We start from the raw sequence: 20,191 nt of genomic DNA, 5'->3' as shown, positions 1-20,191 counted from the left end.
TAAATGAGCCTATACTTTTGAATGAAGAAGTAAATGAGCCTAGGAGACCCTCTGTTGATCCAATCTTGTTTAGGAAAAAATCAACTAAACAAAAGAAGATAAAACAAATGTGGAGTAGAACTTCCGTTGAGAAGCTAGGTAGGGCAGTAGTAAAGTTATTTATACATGCCAACATACCTCCTAACGCAGCCAATTCTCCGTATTAGCAGGTGGTACTTGATGATGCAGCAGAAGCAGGTGAATGAATTAAAGCTCTCACAGCTAGGGATATTAGGGGGAAATGGACAAATCAGATTATGCGGATGTGAGAGCATACGTGGCTACCTTTAAACCTATATAGCAGGCCAGAGGATGCACGATCATGTGCGATGGTTAGACTGGCCCAACCAGATGCAACATGATCAACTTCATGGTGTACTGCCACTTGGGAATATATATACCACAAGTCAATTGATGCCTCAGCCGTAACAAAAAATTCTAATTATATTACTGGACTAATAGATAAAGTTGTGGATAAGATTGGAGACGAGAATGTAGTGCAAATTGTGACAAGTAATGAAGCATCATATAAGTTTGCAGGACACAAGCTGATGAAAAAAAGACCACATATTTTTTGGTCACCATGTGTTGCCCATTGTATTGATCTTATATTGGAAGATATTGAGAAGAAAAAGAATGTTAAGAAAATAGTCGAAAGGGCAAGAAAAGTGACGACGTTTATTTACAACCATAATCAAGTAGTCACAATAATAAGGAAGTTCATGAAAGGACGAGAGTTGTTGAGGCCTGCGGCGACTGAATTCGCAACAAACTTTATAGCATTAAAGAGTTTATACCAGCATAAGGGAGAATTGAGTGAGATGTTCACTTCTCAAGATTGGCTCAATACAAAACATAGGCAAAAGACATCAGGGACACCAGTTGAAGTTGCGAACACCATACGTGACAATAAATATTAGAAGTGGGTCAAGTCGATCCTAAAGGTGATAGAGCCATTAATGAGGGTATTTCGTATTATTGAAACCGACGAAGCACCTACCATGGGCTTCTTATACGATGTCATAGATTAGGCAAAGTTGGCAATTCAACGTGATTGTAGAAGCTGGGAGTCTTATTGGAGGATGATCGACAAGAGATGGACAAGACAACTCTATCACGATCTTCATGCAGCAGGTTACTACCTAAATCCTAAGTACAGATATGTCCAATCATTTGTTGCGGATAATGAAGTTCGTATTGGGCTAAAGAATGTCATAAAAAGATTAGAACCTGACTTAGATATGCAAATAATGGCATTGAATGAATTAGATACATTTGGAAATCATCTGGGTAGCTTTGGATATACTCTTGCACAACATACAGTATCTAAGTTGCAATCGACCGAATGGTGGATGAATTTCAGAGAGTACGAAGGCTCTCCAAAAAATTGTAGTAAAAGTTTTGAGTTAGACAACATCTTCTTCTAGCTACGAAAGGAATTGGAGTTGTTTTGCACTTATTCATTCAAAGAATAGGAATAGATTGCAGACTACGACGTTGGATAGACTTGTCTTCATGCACTACAATATGAAGCTAAGAATGCGACGACATCATAGGAGCATTACAGCCGCCGATGACACAGACTACTATCCAATAAACTTGGACAATATTTATGATGAGGACAACCTGTGTCTACCTTAGCTGGAAACAAGGGAAAAGCAAATTAAAGAGGATAGTGAAGAATTGAAAATTGATAACCCACTAATACGCACAACGCAACAAGAGAGTCATGCAGCTGTGTTGAACCCAGAAAAAGCGACAGCTTTTATGCCAAGTACGGCTCAAGATCAACAGAAGAATACGAGCAGTGGTAGCGTGACCGTGTCGGATGATGGTGATGATGACGCCCCTGCCCCTGGTGTTGGCACTTCTGGTGTTGCTCAGCACACTATAAGTCGTCTACAGATCGCAATGTCAATGAACATCGACAAGGTAGTACACGAGATCAGACTTATGCGTGTACTGAATCACGATACAGCAAGCAAGAGGGTAGGTCTAGTGGTGCATTGGGTCCGGGAGGTCCGGAACATCAGCAAGCTCATGGTCTTGGTTATTATGATGGATATTCTTATGGCCAATTAGATTATGATTATAATTATACTGAGCCCACTCCAATACATTCATATTGGAGTACTCCCGATCCATATCCATATGATTATAGTTATAGATATCCAAATCCAAATCCAAGTTACTTATCACAGACACTCTCAATCTCGAGATTCTCAACAGCTTGAGTACGAGCACCAGTATGGCTATTCGACGGGCACATGTGGATATCCTTACTCGGGGTTGGAGACGTTGCCTAGTCAAGATCAGTCATCCTCTGGTTTCGTTGATCTAGTATTTCCTTCTGGCACTAGATATTATGGATATGCAACACCTCCACCTATTGGATAGCCTCAGGCTGATGATGACGATGACGATGATGAGGAGGTCTAGCAATCACAAAAAAAAACAGATTTTCATTTTGGTGATGACTTGTGAATTTTATTACAGTAATTGTAAGTAAATATTTGTATTAAGGTAAGTATTTGCAGCAATATTATTGGCATTGCAAGCACACACTTGACACTGCCGAACTTGTATTTAAAATAGCTCCCCTAACAACAAATCAAGTAATCCTTAATCAAGTTGCAGGGGAGTAAATCAGACACTACTACTTTTTTTAAAATATTCTTGACTTGAGGATAAGAGGTCAGAGGACAGGAATCACAGTCACAGCCATATGAACAAGATAGGAGGAGAAGTCTCTAACATGTTGAAGAATAAAGACTTTAAAATAGAATGAACTTTGTAATTTATGCAAGTCTAGAGTCTCTAGACTAACTCTAGTACAGAGTTATAAACTCTAGAGTAGAGACCTCACTCCTCCTCAGGTATGTTAAATTGTTAATAACTTAATATAGAATAAATTATGAAAAATAATTGCAAGCACCTACACATGTAAGATATTTTGACATTATATTCATTCTAATATACCTATCATTAATAGTAGATAGTTAGAAAATTAAATATATGAGTTTTGCAATCAAATCCAGGTTGTATGGTTCATAAATTCATTAGACAGTCCGATACAACTTCTCACCAAAGAGTGGACTGTTACACCACCATAAACATGTTCCAATTTATAAATGAATGCATATTTGGAATACTTAGAATATTCCGGATTTAATCCATATTTTTTTATATTGTTTTAGCAACAAAAAAAAAAAATTTTGCACTGTTACAGGCCGTTACGCCCCCGTATCCGTATCGGTAATGGTGGGCACTGTTACGCCCACTGATACCGATACACGATACCTTGATCAAGATATGACTGGACCAACAGTGCAGACTGTAGAGCCGCACCTTTTGTCAGGCCTTTCATCAAAAAAGTAGATTCAAATGCATTGGCAGCTAAATATTGGTTTAGAAGGAACAGCAGCCAGATGACGGGCTAGAGATAGTTTTAGAAAGGTTTTATAATGCCAAGATAGTCTATGACTCTTCCAGAACCTCTCATTAATGGAACATTTCTAGAAAAATCGTTACGTTACACGGATTGTGCATAATAAATTATACAAAGCACATGATTGTAAAAAGTGCATGATTTGATGAATTAAAAGATGTTTTTCTTCCTTGTTTCTTCAAAGTATCTGTACATTAATTGTTATAATGGAATGGAATGAGCGACATCCTAGAGACCTCGTTTGGAGGACACCTAGGTAAGCCTCCCTTTGCTTTTTGCCCAAGAATAGTATTTATGGAAATAATTTGGCAAATCCTGGTTGCTCGTGACAAACACAGAAACATGATTACTTGCCTTTTGAGCCCCTTTTGGAGTCACGAACGTCGAATGCTGTTAAAGTGGAAGAGTAAGTGTTTGGAAAGGGTGCTCATGTTATGCAGATGGCAATTTTTCCTACCCTATTCCGGATATTGAGAAGAATTAATAAAATCTGGGTATTTAGACCATAAGCAAATCCCCCTCTATAGACTCTTCCACTCTTCTACGGACATTTTCACCTGCAGCAGGAATTTGGTGTGGTTACAGTTTCCACTGAGACGTGCAAACTAGGCAGAGTGGTGTTTGAGAGGACTTACCTACATTTCAGCTCTCCTAGACAATATATGTATGCATGTATCATGTAACATTTACATAATGTTTTCATTAAAATATAATAATAATATAAAAGAAGAAAAGCATATTGTATGTATCTATGAGTAGGGGAGTCAATGGGTTGGTTTCAGGCCGGGTACAAGGGTACCCACACCCACTAATGGATCATGCGCCCCTACCTCTACCCGTACGCATACCCATGTCAGGCCTGCAATGGCACCCATACCTGTACCCTTTAGGGTGTTGGGGTGCCCATTAGGGTATCGGGTACCCATTTATGATTTAATACTTTTAAAATGGAACACATACACAAACAATTAACTCAAAAGGATTAAATTTTATTACAAAAAAAAAAAAATGATGAAGACATCGTGCACACGCACGCCCGCACACCACCACCCCTACGCACGTACGTAGAAGGTCCCCACCATCGATCTGGCTCGATGACAACGTCTAGGGAGGGCCTCCTAACTAGAAGACAAGTTTTTGTTCAGAAAAGTGGGCCCGATAGTCAAGAAAAGCCCATCATGGGATCTCATGATTGTGGCCCACTCGTCGGATTGATTTCATATTTTAGGATTTGCTTATTGTTATTATTTAGAACATTGTGAACACTTTAGATTTCTCTGTTTGGTTTTTATTTTAGTTTACTTTATCGCCAAGTAATAGGTTGCACACATGGTGCGAGTTTTGGGGTATAGGATTTGCACACATGGTGCGAGTTTTGGGGTATAGGATTTTCCCTATAAATAGGCACCCCTTGTAGTTCTTTTGATTCATTGAAGTTAATAAAAAATTCATACTTTATTTTTCTGCTCTCTTCGTGAGTTGTGGAAGAATTCAAAAGTGGGTGCGAAGCCCTCCCTTTTCGAAGGGCTAACTATTGTGGTGCGAAGCCACATCGATCCCAATTCACCCCCCATCTTCCATCATCTTTTTTTTCCATCTTCCCCCACCATTCATACTTCGAATTTGTCCTTTTGTTGCATCAGATTTTTTCATTACAGCAGGTTTACAGATTTCGGCCCGCAGGCGAGCTGAAACTTCGACGGAGCACCACGCACAAACCGTACATCGGATCGAGCTGAGATTTGTGGGTTTTGGAGTCCATCCCTGGCTGACCAAGGCCAAGGTGGCCTTTTTCTGAATAGTGGACCTCACACACGTGCGGCCGGGATCACACGCACGTCCATCTGGGCCATTATTGTTGTCCACACGCGGGATCATCTTTTGGCTCAGGTTTTTATCCTCTCATAGCCGTTTTTCATGAATCCTAACCCTAGATTACATGATCCCTAATTGATTTACACATTTTTATCACCTTAGGGTTCCTTGAATTGAAATTAGGGAATCCCTTGGATTAGGGACTGATTTTTATGCATGAGTAGTTGATTTTATTTCCCTTTGACATCGTTTGGTTTATAATTTTTATTGGTCCAGTCCTAGCCTGTGTCGGCTTGAATCCGCATAGATTCCCCTTTTTAATTGTTTGTTTGGATTTTCATGTGGGACATGGAATTTGTGTGATTGTTTCTGAATTGGTAGGATCTAAGCTTGAAATCTTGCATATCATATTTAATTTTCCATGTCCTGCATCAAAAACCCTGATTGGTCTTTAAAAAAGCATAAAATATTGCATGATAGCATGCTACTTTGAACTGAATAACTAAAAAACAATCCTTCTTCAAGTTGTTTTTAATCCATTGCATAATTAAAAGCTAAAAACTATCACAATTAAATTGCATACTTGATGTAAAGTGATTAAAATATGAGCCATCCAAATTGTGCGCCTCAGATTAGATGTAGAATGAACCAAACATTAAGTTTGTTTGATTATCCATCTATCAGATTGTTGAATAATTTTCTGATGGTTAAAAGTGAAAAATATCATATTGTCCGATTTCAACAAACAAGTGTCTATGTTAGACGTTATGATTGTTCGACCGAATGTGATTTTGGGAACTTATCAACAATTATTTCCATAATTTAGTTAGTTTAATAGATATATTGTTTGCCATGTGTACAATTTCTGAGAGCCTGCATATCAATTGTCATACATACCCTTTTTTTTGTAACCGGGTGAGAACGATCCTCTACAGCCTTGATCTTCAGGAGATATCAGCCGTGAATCATGCTCTGATCTAATGGTCCTCATTCCACAACGAGACTTTTGATTTGGTATATAAATTCTACACAGGTCCTAGATGCTGGCAATTATACCACAGGCCATTTTACACCTCCAACAGGCCACGTCTATGTCAAAATAGATAGTTGATAGGTTTGATCTAGAAGGTTCACTATTTTTATAATAGAATATAAATATACTATTTATTCATAATAATCGGGTTAGGGTGGGATTCGGGCAGTGATTGCAGTATCAATAGTATCGGCCAATACTCGATATTAGACAGTGCCAATACGAAACTGGGTTGTAATTGGAAAACCTCCCAATATCAGTCAATATATCGCAATATATTGACAACATATCGATACATGCAATATTCTGAAAATGTCGTGTCTGCAAGTTCCTCGATATCATATCGTCGATACGTATCGCACGCATTGATGATATCGCAATTGAGTAGGCCCCCCTTCGAAAAATTTGAAAAGTTCGCCGAATATCCACACACACAAAAATTGCTGTTCTCTATATTTTTTTTTATTTTTTTTTATTTTTTTTTGTTGGGATTACGTTGTTAAGAGGATTTTGACCAATCCTTTTCATTTATTTGAAGAGAAAAGGGGATTTGGATGCAGAAATTAAGATAGCATGTGGTACCAAAAACCCATTCGGTGAGTTTTAGCTAATTTAAACTGCTTCCTCTTGTTTAAATTACTTGAAATCTGCATAATGAAGTTAGTAATCCATGATTTTGCATATTTTATACAATCAATAGTGGATATTGACCTCCAATTTTCAAATTTGGGAAAAAATCAAAAGTTTTCCAATTTCACCCATTTAACTTGTACGAGTGCAGAAAAATCATGTGACAGTGCTTGGAGGCTAATCTACAATTGACAAAACTTTTTGAAATTTCTGGAAAAAAAAAAAAGTTAATTAAAATATTTATAAATAAATAAAAATAAAAAATTTGTGCTGACCAGATGTTATTTTTACCTTATATTTATGAATTTATGAGTGTATGATAATCTCAACATCAACCACACTCATTTATTTTCAAAAATAAATTTAATTAATAAATTTGATTTTAAAATTTTAAAGAAAATAACTTTAAATATATTTTTTCAATAAACGCATTGGACATTGTAGGACGAATTTGGCTTTCGAATGTATTGGTTGTGTTTTCACAAATGTCTTCTATAATTTAAATTATATGAACTGATTTTAAATATAGTTGCATCACTTCTGCTAGACAACGCATAGTTTAGGACCCTATATAAAGGAAACTTATCATGTGCACCTATCTTGTATGCTCTTTTGTGTTCCAAGTGTGTATTAATGTCTTTTTTAACAACCCCCAAGTTTCATTGAAAAATTCGACCAATGTTTCCCAAAAATGGAGATACATTATGCAATACATGCGATATTTCCCATGTGATGCCCGATATGTTTCCGTATTTCCAAGGGTGTGATGCATGTATTGATATTGATACTAATACTGATACTGAAACATTGGATTCAGGTATGGGTTGGGGTATACCCACACCCAACCCATTTATTAATTGGGCTATAAAAATTAAAAATTATAAAAATTAAAAATTACAAATAAAAATTAAAAATTTAAATAAATAAATAAATAACCAAACCCACACCCACACCGGTTGAACTACAGCATACCCAAGTCATGTTGGGCTAGGCTCGGGTGCCCATTGGGTGCACCTAGCCCATTGACACCAGTGTTCGAAATATCGGAATCACGCAATGTATCGCACCCTTGGGATACAGATACGTATCGTTTATCGCATGGGATATATCATTTGTATCACATAATTTATCGCACTTTTTGGGAAACATTGGGAAAATGGTAGAATTTTTCAATGAAACTCCAGGGATTATTAAAAAAGACCTTAACACACACTTTTAAATCATAAAATCTCAAAAAAGAAGTGCACATAATAGGTTTCCTTTGTATAGGGTCTAAGCTATGCGCTGTCCTATTGAACTAAGACAACTATATTCAGTATCCGCCCCCTCCATCTGTTTTTCCATATCATTTTATGACATTATCCAAAAATTGAAGCAGATCCAGTAATTAGGTAGTCCATACCATAGGTAACAATGGTGATTGACCATTAGTGGGCCACAAAAGTTTTGGATCAAGTTGATAATTGTTTTTTCTCTTCATTCAAATTTAATGGTATGGTGTTCAACTAACAATGTTTCCTTGAGTATAGTCCACCTAATAATTGGATCTTCTTAATTATTGGGATCATTTTGTAAAATGATCTGAAAAAACGGATGGATGGAGTGGACACAAAATACACACGTCAAGTTGGGCCACGAATGGTTGTATGGTCTTGGGTGAGGCAAGGTCTCACTTAATCCGCTCCATGCACCTCGTATAGTACTGAGTAAACTCTATTGGGCCCACCATGAATGTGCATGGTTTATCCATGCTGTCCATCCGTTTTTCCAACTCATTTTAGGGGTTGAGCAAAAATTTGAAACATATCCAAAGCTCATCCAACCTGTTCATAAGATCACAAAGATATGGATGAAGGAAAAGAACAAATATCAGCCTAATCCAAAACTTCTTTGGCCCCCAAGGATTTTTTAACGGTAGATGTTCAATTCACACTATTTTTTGTGGTGTGGTCCACTTGAGCTTTGGATATGCTTCATTTTTTGGGCTAAAACCATAAAATTATATGGTAAAATGGATGGACAAAGTGGATAAAATACATGAATTACAGTGGGCCCCACAAAGTTTATGTAGTGCACTACTCACTACGCTATCCGCTTCCCACCACACTACGAAGACAGGCAGTGATGCTCTTGTAAATCGAGTTGGACAAACAGTTCAAAGTTACATGGCCCCACAATAATGTATTTATTATATCTACATGGTTCATGCATTTGGAGAGATCATTTTAAATCATGAGCCCAAAAATGAGCCATATTCAAAGCTCGAGTGGACCACACCACAAATAGTAGTGGGGCTGATTCTCACCGTTAAAACATTCGTAGGGCCCACCATAATGTTTATTTTCCATCCAATCTGTTCATTAGGTCACACAGACCTGGATGAAGAGGAAAAACAAATATCATATTGATCCAAAACTCCTGTGACCCCAAAAGGGTTTCAATGCTAAAGGTTCAATGTCCCACTGCCGTTACCAGTGTGGTCCACTTGATCTTTGGATCTGTCTTATTTTTCGAATCAAGTATTACGACGAGCTCGCCAAATGGACGAACAGTTTGGATATAACACATACCTCATGATGGGACCCACAGAACTTGGTGATGTCAACACACCAGTCAACTAGATGGTGTGCGGTACACCAGCCAACTCGATTTCCATAAAAAGGACTCAGACGCCCTTTTTTTCCAAGCAAAGAGGCCGGAACCCTAAAATCTCTCCCAAAATCTCACATATCTTCGGATTTCGGCGAGGATTTCTCCGGATTTCAGCAAAGATTTCTTCAAATTTTGCGTAAATACTCGGATTTCTCTAGATTTCGACAAACGACGCTTTGATTCGAATGGCCCACCAAAGGGAAGCTTCCTATCATGGCGATCTCTTGCACAGGTATCGAAATCCACCTGTTGAAAGCTTCTCTATATATTTTTTTTAATTTTTCCGATTTTTTTTTGGATAATGACGTTGTCTCGAACAATACTTGGTGGTTTGTTTTTTTTTTTTACTTGGTATCTTTCAAAGGTTTTGTGTCGCCGGACCGCAATACCGATAAAATCGGCCGATAGTATCGATATTACGAACACTGATTGACACCCCTATCTATGAGTCAATTCTAATATGTTTATTGAGTTCTTTGAATGACACATTAAATTTACAGGGATGGATTTTGTACTTATACAGGTCATGATTTAGAGGGAAAGCAGCTGCTGAAGCTGAAAAAGAGTTTACCAATGAGCAGAAACTATTGGGTGTACCAATTCTAAACGGGACTATTGGGTGTACCAATTCTAAACGGGACGTGACAATATTTCACCCTAAAAAAGGAAAATGGAAAAATGGAAAGAAAATACATATAGTCCCATGTTCTACTTTGATGGACTGTAATAACCTCCTTTGTGAACCAAAGTTCAAAGGGATCATTTGGTTGCAAGCAAAGATTCTGTCCAGACAGGCTGACCCGGTTTTTCCTAGTTTGGCAACCCAGTTTTTGCCCAGGAACAAAGGAAAAGTTGGATAACCTGTTGATAACTGTTAACATTTTCTTCAGATAGCTCGTTCCAACAAAAAGGGCATAGAAGTTGTGTCCTGTTTCGGTGTCTGCTGGAACAAGAGATTCTGAGCACATGCACCACATGCTGCATGTGCCATAGTCATCTTCAAATGCCCCACATGTGCCCATGTGCCAATGTGCACATGCCACTTGTGCTACCTTTGCGAAAATACATCTTCAAGTTCCCCAGATGTGCCACGTGTTAACATCCATTTTATCTTTCTTGATCTAGGTGTTTGACAAACAAGGCCCCAGACAGACTGTCCAGGATAGCCTATCTGGGACAAGTATTGCTGCATCTAAACAGGCCCCAAAGATAAAGGGAATCTTGCTCAGCACGGAGTCATTAAAAGAAGAATAAACCTCAATCTTTTACATGTTTTATTTCAATGAGGATCTGAAGTATGAAATGGTACCTGGCTACCGCCAAAAACAGGAGTGTATGGTTGCCTCCGGCGCATTGATGATAGGTTGACCGACCGTTCCCCACCACTCTGGAACTGACAGCACGAGGTTCAAAGTGATTATCATCCCAGTTACAGAGATTCTACAAGATTTGACTAACATCAAACATATAATAAGGAAAAAAAAAAAAAAAGGATACTTGCAAAAACCTTAGAAATGGATCTTGAATGAACTGCCCCATGATAAGGTGTTCGAGGAAAGTTATGAATCTCAGTCCTGCCTCTTTGAGTTTGAGGGGTAAGAAAGCCAGGTGCATCCTGTACCATAGCACCTGGCCAGCATGTGGGCGACTTCAGTACAGGTGACGGAATGGATGCTGATGCAAAATCATCGCTACACGGTGGAAATCTTTTGTCCTTTAGTGTTGGACTCTGAGAGTTGAGGCTTAATGCTGATGTTCTGGCCCCCATGAAAGCTTTTGCAATTTCTACTGGTGAACTACCAACTTCATCATACATCTATAAAATAAAGGAAAAAATTAGCAGAATGCCTCTGCCTAGAGAAACATGCATGACATCAACCGGTAGTTTCATGACAGAAAAGACCCATCACATACGTTTCAAAAATTAAATGACCCACAACCCAGGTACAAATGGATCCCAGGTTATCAATTTGTAGAAGTGGAAACATGGCTTTGTTGAATGTGCACCCGAGAATCTTTGGCCCCTTTTTTCAGCTGAATGTGGACCATTGCATCTCTCTTCATGACAGCCTATTTGCAAGTAACCAGTTGGAACACTAGGGTTGCCACATGGACTAGACATTATGGGCATGGTCCTCAGAGGGTCCCACCAGATCAATAATTTGGATTATGAATCATGGGCCACTTTAAATAAAATGGAAACCCAAGGAGGCTATGCATATCATCAGTTTAATGTTCCTTATAATTCCTTGCATGTTTATTCCAATGAAAGATGAAAAGTGTGTACAAGAGTTTGCAGAAAGAAGATTTAATAAGCATGAGTGGTGAGTCAAAATGCTTCTGTACAGTGCGTTAGTGTTTGCTTACATTTGATTGGACAGGAGGCTTTGGGATCCTCCCAATCACTTGATTCTCCAGTTTGCATGCCTGCCTTACTTCAACTGATTTTCTTAATTCTTCCTTTGCAGCTTCAGCTACTGCAACCATATTTGGATTTCTGTTCCCAGGCATATCAACATCAGAAACTTCAGAAGTCCTTGAACGTAAAATCCCCATCAGGCGGTCGAATTCATCTCTGCATTAGATGAATCAAGCTTTCAAATAAGGTCATCTTTCCATATTTGCATTGAAGCAGTGGTGTTGCATTAAAGAAAGAACATAATGTCAGCAGAAATGACATATTCAATATCAGTAATGGTGGTGATGACCGTTACCGATACGGTTATCGGCCGTAACGGCCTATATGGGGGTGTAACGACCGTTACAACCCTGTAACAGTTGAAAATTTTCTTTTACCCGAAAAATTCTGAAAAAAAAAAAAAAAAAAAGAAATCTAGAAAATCTAAAATAATGTAAATATTCCAAATATGTGTTCGTTTTTTGTTTTAAACATGTTTATGGTAGTGTAACAATCCACTCTTTGGTGAGTGTTGTATCGGGATGTCTAGTGAATTTGTGAACATGATTATATGTCTCTAATGTTTACACATCACAATCAAGCATTAAAACTAGAAATCATTTAAATAAAAAAATAAAAAATAAAAAAGCATAAATACAACTTTTTCAATTTTTTGAAAAAAAAATAAAATAACCCTCGGAGCTTTTATTCACTCAAATCACTTCAACCTACGGTTTTAATCTTAAAACTGTGGTAAGAGTGGTCGAAATCTATTGTAAAATGATGTAAGAAATTTTTTGGAATGAGAAAAGTGATTTAGAGAGAGAGAGAGAGAGAGAGAGAGAGAGAGAGAGAGAAATGAATTTAAATGAAAAAAAAGGGGTTGTTTTTGGACCATTACGGGGGTAACGGTCATTATGCCCCGTAACGGCCTTTACAACCGTAACAGCCGATACAGTCCCAAAAAGCCAACTGCCTCGTTTCACCCCCGTAGCACATAACGGTCATGGCCAATACCTATATGCATCAGTATCGTAACAGATACAGAACACCTTGCTATTAAATAAGATCTTTAAGATGACAGCAGCAGCAAGTATGACTTCAGAAGCACGTCATAGTCTAGGCATAGGTTAAGTGATTTACATAATTGCAAGCTGCTAGATGTTTACAATATCAAATAAGTATCCTTTCTGAAGGAGAAGATTTTCTCCTCTGTTATGTGTGTGTGTACATATATGAGAAATAATCCATGGTTCCTAAAGCATCGCAAGTTGTACTGCTCTAATCTGATAATGACACTTGGACCAAGTTATTCAAAATCAGTTACGTAACAGTTGTTACGTAACGATAACGGTCGTTACCGTTACGTGTTATGGAGTCAAAACGGCCAGAATGGCTGTTACAAAAAAAAAAAAAAAACTGTAAAGGCCCTGTAACGGTCCCATAACAGTCCATAAAGGTCCCGTAACGGCCCTATAATGGACCGTAACGGCCCCATAACAGTTTTTTTCAAAAAATAAAAATAAAAAAGGTCGTAATGGCCATTACAGCCTATATCATAATGGTAATGGTGGTGGCCGTTACGGCCATTACTAGCTTCGCCATAGAATTCATGGGCTACCATGAAATAATCACATGATCAAATGAAGAATCTATCAATAAGTTGCCCTCCTCTATAGCCATTTATGTTCATAGCTATGGATGTAATACTAGGATTAACTTTCAACTTCCATTTTATAGCCGGTTGAAATGGTTAGAAAAATCTTATCAGCATCTCTCTCTCTCTCTCTCTCTCTCTCTCTCTCTCTCTCTCTCTCTCTCTCTCTCTCTCTCTCTCTCTCTCTGCATTACACATTATGGGGTCGTAAAGGCAATAACAACAATTACAGAAGAAAAAAAGACTTGTCATGCCCCAGAAAGGTCCATTATGGGGCCGATACAAGTTTTTTGGATTTTTTCCATAAAAAAACTGTAACGGTTGTTACAATCCATATCGTCAAAGTAACGGTGGTAGTCGTTACAGCCACCATTACTGTTACGGAATACCTTGCTTGAGATCCTTCTAAATCTTATTGCTTTGATCAGCAGTGAAGAACGTCTGATCAAAAGTCTATTGCAGTCACCAATTTGAGATTCTAAACCCATCTCCATCAAGGTATTCCATATCAGTAACAATGGCAGTAACGGTCACCACCATTACCAATAAGGGTATCGGAAAATTTTCTTTTGCCCGAAAAATTCTGAAAAAAAAAAATCTAGAGAATCAAGAATAATGTAAATATTTCAAATATGTATTCAATTTTTGTTTTGAACATGTTTATGGTAGTGTAACGGTCCACTCTTTGGTGAGAGTGTTGTATCGGGCTAGCTAGTGAATTGTTTAATATGATTATGTCTCTAATGTTTACACATCACAATCAAGCATTAGAACTAGAAATCAGAAAAATGCATAAAAACTGTTTTTTCAATTTTTTGAAAAAAATGCCCTCGGAGATTCCATTTGCTCAAATCACTTTAATCCACAGTATTAATCTTAAAAACTATAGTAAGAGTGGTCGAAATTTGTTGTAAAATGATATAGGAGAGTTTTTGAAATGAGAAAAGTGAAAAAGAGGAAAAAAATGAATTTTTTTTTTTTAAAAAAAAAAAAGTGATCGTTTTTCGACCGTTACAGGAGTAACGGTCGTTATGCCCTGTAACGGCCACCATAACGGCCGATACAATCTCAAAAAACTAATTGCCCTTTTTCACCCCCATATCGCATAATAGTCATGTCCGTTACCTGTACGTATCAGCCTTTACGGGCGTATCGTAACGGATACAAAACACCTTGATCTTCATGCTCTCATCTTCATGAAACCAGTTGGGTTCTATGTTGTCATTGATGGTGTGAAGACGTTGTTCGTCTTCCTCGTGCTATGTATAGATCTGATAGATCCAAAGGCCAGTTGAGCCACCAGGTTGATGATTTAATCGTTACACCATTGAAGACTCCCTATTTGTTGTTGTTCCGATCTGAAATGTTCTAGATCTAAAGAAATCGTCTATACATGTGTGGGCCATTGATTGCTAGTACGTGTGGGCATTTGATCCGTGTGTGGGCCATTGATCACTAGTATGTGTGGAGATGTGTGGAGTGTGGACATCTAATCATTGTTTATCAGTGTGGACCATTACTTGTGGACCACTGATCACTAGTGGGTTATCTTCATCTTCTCCATATGATCGTGCATGTGATCATGTTGCTCATCATTCATTGCTTCAGTTTGGATCAAATCTTCATTCGTAGTATATCTCTTCCAACCCATTGCACTTTGTGTTTATCTTTAGATTTATTGAGATTGTTCCCCAATATATTATTGCTCATTGTGATTCATCTCTAATTGAATATGACATCTCCAACAGAAACAAAAACGGATCTCCAACAAATTTCTTCTGTGAAATTACGTGGGGTGAGTAATTTCCTTCCATGAGCCCATTCAATTAAAATCCTCGTTGCTTCTAAAAGAAAGTTGACGTACCTCGCTAACAATGGACCATCTGAAGATTCAGAATCTGTCCAAATGGAAGAAGGACGATCATCAAGTGATGAAAATACCGTCATGTGGTGATAGCACAAAGGAAATTGGGCAAATTCTCCAAGAGCTCTACTCCAATGAAAATAACATACAATGTTTGTACACCATTTTAAGGAATTTCAAAACATAAAACAAGATGATAGCTTCAAAAATCATTGTGCCAAATTTCAGGGGTTAGTTGATGAATGGAAACTCCACCATCCATTTACTCGGCATATTACACAACAACACTATCAGAGGTAGGAAATATGTGTTGCCCTCTTTCTTGCCATGTTTCAGCCCTAACTCAAACTGATTAAAGCCCACTTTTGGCTAGTGAGAAGACTCCCACTTTATCAAATGCGTTTGCACGCATGATTCGCATGCCAAATCCATCTAATTTTGCAACGATAGCACAACACCCAAGCAACAACAAAATACTAATTTCCGGTGTGGGCAACAATAGCAAAGGTGGGCAACTAGACCACCATGGCGTGGGCGCCGTTCTAGCAGTAGAAGACGAGGATGATCCTCTTTTAGTGACAATTCTAGGTCGCCCTCTGGGCAACAGCACTATTGCACTTACTACAAGAAAAACAACCACAAGGTGGACCAGTGCTACAATCTAATTCAACAAAATGGGGGGCCTTCTCCTCACCAAGGATACTCAGCTACTTACCCTGACGGGGGATCTTCCAATGTCAATGGTCCCTCTCAGCTAAGTCTATACAGTTGATGGTTCGAGTAGAATTAGAAAAGTTGTAGAGCATAAATATGGATGCAGAATCAGGCGTCAATCCATCTACTTTCCTCGCCAATCTAGGTAATGCCTTGATCACATCCTCTAATACATCACCCAGGGTCATTAACTATGGGGCCACAGACCATATGACAGGTACCCAACCTCTTTTCTCTTCTCTTGATGAGTCACTTGTTCACCCATTTCACTTGTTGATAGTTCATTATCTAATGTTTTAGAAAAAGGAAAAATACATCTTAGTAAAAACATTACACTTCCATCTATCTTGTTTGCACCTAAGTTTCCTTTCAGTCTTCTTTCAGTTAGCCAAATTCCAAAACAGATGATTTTCTCCATAACCTTCTTCCCGTCTCACTGTGTATTTCAAGACCCCAGTGCGAAGGCGACGTTTTTTTTTTTTTTTTTTTGGGGGGGGGGGGGGGGAATGAATTTCGAGTTATTTACTACTTCGAGCCAGGCAGACATAGATGTGCTCTTTCCAGTACCAAAAATAATATTCTCCAACTGCATGCTCAGTTTGGACACCTGTCTCCCAAGTCTTGTTGTAAACTTGTTCCATTGTTACTTTTTACATCTCAAATAAATTGTGAAAAACTTCCAAGTTGGCAAAACAAACTACATCCAGCTACATTCCTAAAATTGATAATTGTGAACCTGTGTTATTTGCATGAGTTTATTCAAACGTGTAGGGTCCCTTTCGGATTCCAAGTTTAAATAAATTCAGATATTTTGTATCATTTATTGATAACTACTCTCGTATGACTTGGGTGTATAAGCTTCATGATAGATTCGAAGTGTTAGACTGTTTTAAATTATTTCATGTTGAAGTTCGAACAAAGTTTCAAAGAGAAATTCTATGTCTTCATTCAGATAATGCACTTGAATATTTAACTAACCATTTCCAAACTTACCTATCTTTTATTGGTATCTTATATCAAACTTCATGCCCATATATACTACAACAAATGGTGTAGTAAAATAGAAAAATAAGCATTTGCTAGAAATGGCTAGATCTCTCATGCTACATATGAATGTTCCTAAATATCTTTATAGCTATGCAATTTTGATGGCCTATTATCTTATCAACAGTCAACCCTCATCTATTCTTCGTGGCCATATGCCATTTTCTATTCTTTTCCCAACAAACAAACATTTCCCCTACCTCTTTAAGTGTTTGGGTGTATTGCTTTCGTTCATAGGTTAGGCACCCAGTTAGATAAAATGATCCCTGGAGATCTTAAATGCATTTTTCTTGGATATTCTAGAGCTCAAAAGGGTTATCTTTGTCTTGATCCTCTTACAAGTTGAGTCTATGTAAGTGTCATGTGAGCTTCTTTGAAGTGCATTTTTATTTGACAAAAAGGGATGCCATGGACTTGACTAATCAACCTCTTACAACCCAACCTCACCCACATTTTGACCCTCAAGATGAGATCTTGCCAAATGAGGTGACGCCCCATCCTACTCTTGGCGCGGATAATGTAACTAGAAATTCAAGCAAACATCAATCAATGCCTACTAAGGTCTTTGGAACACCATCGGTCATTCTTAATCTCGACTTACCCGTTCTACTTCGAAAACGTACAAGATCATGTGCCCATTGCACCCAACATCTACTCTCATTTTGTTTCGTATCATCGCTTATCCCCATCCTTTAAATCCTTTGCTATAGCCCTGTCTGGTCATGTGGTCCTAACTTCGTACCAAGATGCCTTGGCTTACCCTGGTTGACGAAAAGCCATGGAAGACAAATTTGAAGCAATGCATCATACTAGTACCTAGACGTCAATCCTATTGCCTCCTGGCAAACACAATCAAATGCCAGTGGGTATTCCTAGCGAACACATAGTCAGATGCCAGTGGGTATTTACAATTAAATACAAACCAAATGGCTCCATTGAAAGAGAGAAAGCATGACTTGTGGCTAAGGGCTACATACAAACTACTGGACTCAACTATGAATAGACATTCTCACCTGTAGCCAAACTAAATATTGTTTGAGTGTTGCTCTCTATTGCAACTCCCTCTATCAGTTTGACGTAGAATGCGATCTTACATGAAAATTATCTAAAGAAGTTTACATGGAGCAACCTCATGGGTTGGTTGCTAGGGGGAGAAGGGGAGCGTCTATAAACTTTCGAAAGCAATATATGGGCTCAAGCAATCACCATGTGCATGGTTCAAAAAATTAAGCAACATGCTTCTCCTCTTCAACTTTGGTCGGTGCCAAGTGAGCCACTCAATTTGTGTAAAGTGAAATCAAAAGAATTGTGATCCTAATCGTGTACATTGATAAGATAATATTCACAGGCAGCAATGCGGTGGAAATTATTGAAGTTAAACGTCACATTCAACAACAATTCCAAACCAAAGATCCCAACTACTTGAGATACTTTCTTGGGATTGAGGTGGTGCACTCTGCATCTAGAATTACTCTCAACCAAAGAAAGTATGTTCTCGTCCTCCTAGAAAAGACCAATATGATGGGATGCAAACCTTGCAATACTCCACTGGGGCCAAATTGTAAAATTGATTGATGATCAGGGGGAATTGTATGAAGATCCTAAAAGGTATCATCGGCTAGTTGAGAAACTCATCTATCCCACGTTCAAACCGTCAAACATATCCTTTGTAGTAAGAGTCGTTAACCTATTTATGCATTAGCCCTCGACTCGACACTAGTAAGTCATGGTTCATATATTACGATACTTGAAGGGCTCACCTAGACAAGGGTTGATGTATAGGTCCAATGGTCATCTTTGGGTAGAAGGATACGCCGATGCTGATTGGGCCGTATCCGTGACATAGAGATGATCTACCTCTGGGTATTGCACGTTCATTAGAGGAAATCTACTTACGTTGAGCAAGAAGCATAATATGGTAGGTAGATCTAGTGCTAAAGCATAATACAAGGCCATGGGCAACACAATTTACGAGATGATTTGGGTGAGATCACTTCTCCAGGAATTTGGTCTCTTTAATGAGCCGCTCACGGTCCTTCAGTGTGGCAATAGCAACTCACATCACCAACAACCCAGTTTTCCATGAAACAACCAAACATATAGAAGTGGATTATCACCTTACTTGAGAGAAGATCGTGGCCAAAGAAATTGTTACAAGACACGTCCAGTCAAAATCTAAATTGGCAAACATCTTCATTCAAGAGCGCCTAGGGCTATGGGCATACATATTTGTAACAAGCTAGGCATACAAAACATATATGCTCCGGCTTGAGGGGGAGTGTAGAAAATGTAGTTTTGGACCTATTATAGTGTGTTTCTGGTCTTGAGCCATAGCCGCAAAATTTTTGAACACATTCAATATAATAAACTCTAATGACTACAACTACTGACACAGACTATCCATCGATGTCATTGTTGATCGTCCACAGTTGGGGAGGTTTACAAAAAGCATGTTCAAATGGACAGGTTGATTCCATGACATACACTCACCAAATGGGCCCCACACAATAAATGATTGTAGAACAAGCTTATTCTACAATATTGCACAGTGCCAACTCCCCAAAAATGATAAGGGAAAAAGTGGATCATCCACCTTGCCAGACTGAGCAGTAGGAAACACCATAGAAAACAATTGCCAATTGTGAGCCACCTTTTAAAATCAAGCATACTCAACCATCATGAGGGCCACGCTATAGAAAGAAATGCAGGAGCACCCAAACACCTCCACTAAAGCACAGTGGCCCACGTGATGATTAGATGGTTGCATGCCATGCCATACACACACCACAGCAAGCCCCACACAAGAAAATTGTTGTAGAACAATCCTATGCTAAGTATGTTGAAGGACCGGACCCCAGCTTACGACCAAAGATGGCATCAAACCTATTCAACTCTTC

The 20,191-nt window shown here is 38.4% G+C and overlaps 1 protein-coding gene across 3 annotated transcripts in view; it reads right to left on the bottom strand.

Annotated features, from left to right (window-relative positions):
- Positions 1-20,191, bottom strand: part of LOC131256549 (nuclear pore complex protein NUP1) — a 45,169-nt gene that overhangs the window by 7,000 nt on the left and 17,978 nt on the right. For 2 of the 3 annotated variants that reach the window (XM_058257419.1, XM_058257411.1), the window contains exons 4-6: positions 11,985-12,192; positions 11,125-11,433; positions 10,927-11,010 (exon numbers count right to left, since the gene is read on the bottom strand). In XM_058257419.1, coding sequence (XP_058113402.1) covers positions 10,927-11,010; positions 11,125-11,433; positions 11,985-12,192 — 601 coding nt within the window. The remainder of the gene's footprint in view (positions 1-10,926; positions 11,011-11,124; positions 11,434-11,984; positions 12,193-20,191) is intronic. The other variant, XM_058257428.1, reaches the window with a different exon arrangement.

This window comes from Magnolia sinica, chromosome 1 (assembly GCF_029962835.1).
Source record: "Magnolia sinica isolate HGM2019 chromosome 1, MsV1, whole genome shotgun sequence".
Lineage (NCBI taxonomy): Eukaryota > Viridiplantae > Streptophyta > Magnoliopsida > Magnoliales > Magnoliaceae > Magnolia > Magnolia sinica.
This window is presented reverse-complemented; position numbering and strand designations above follow the sequence as displayed.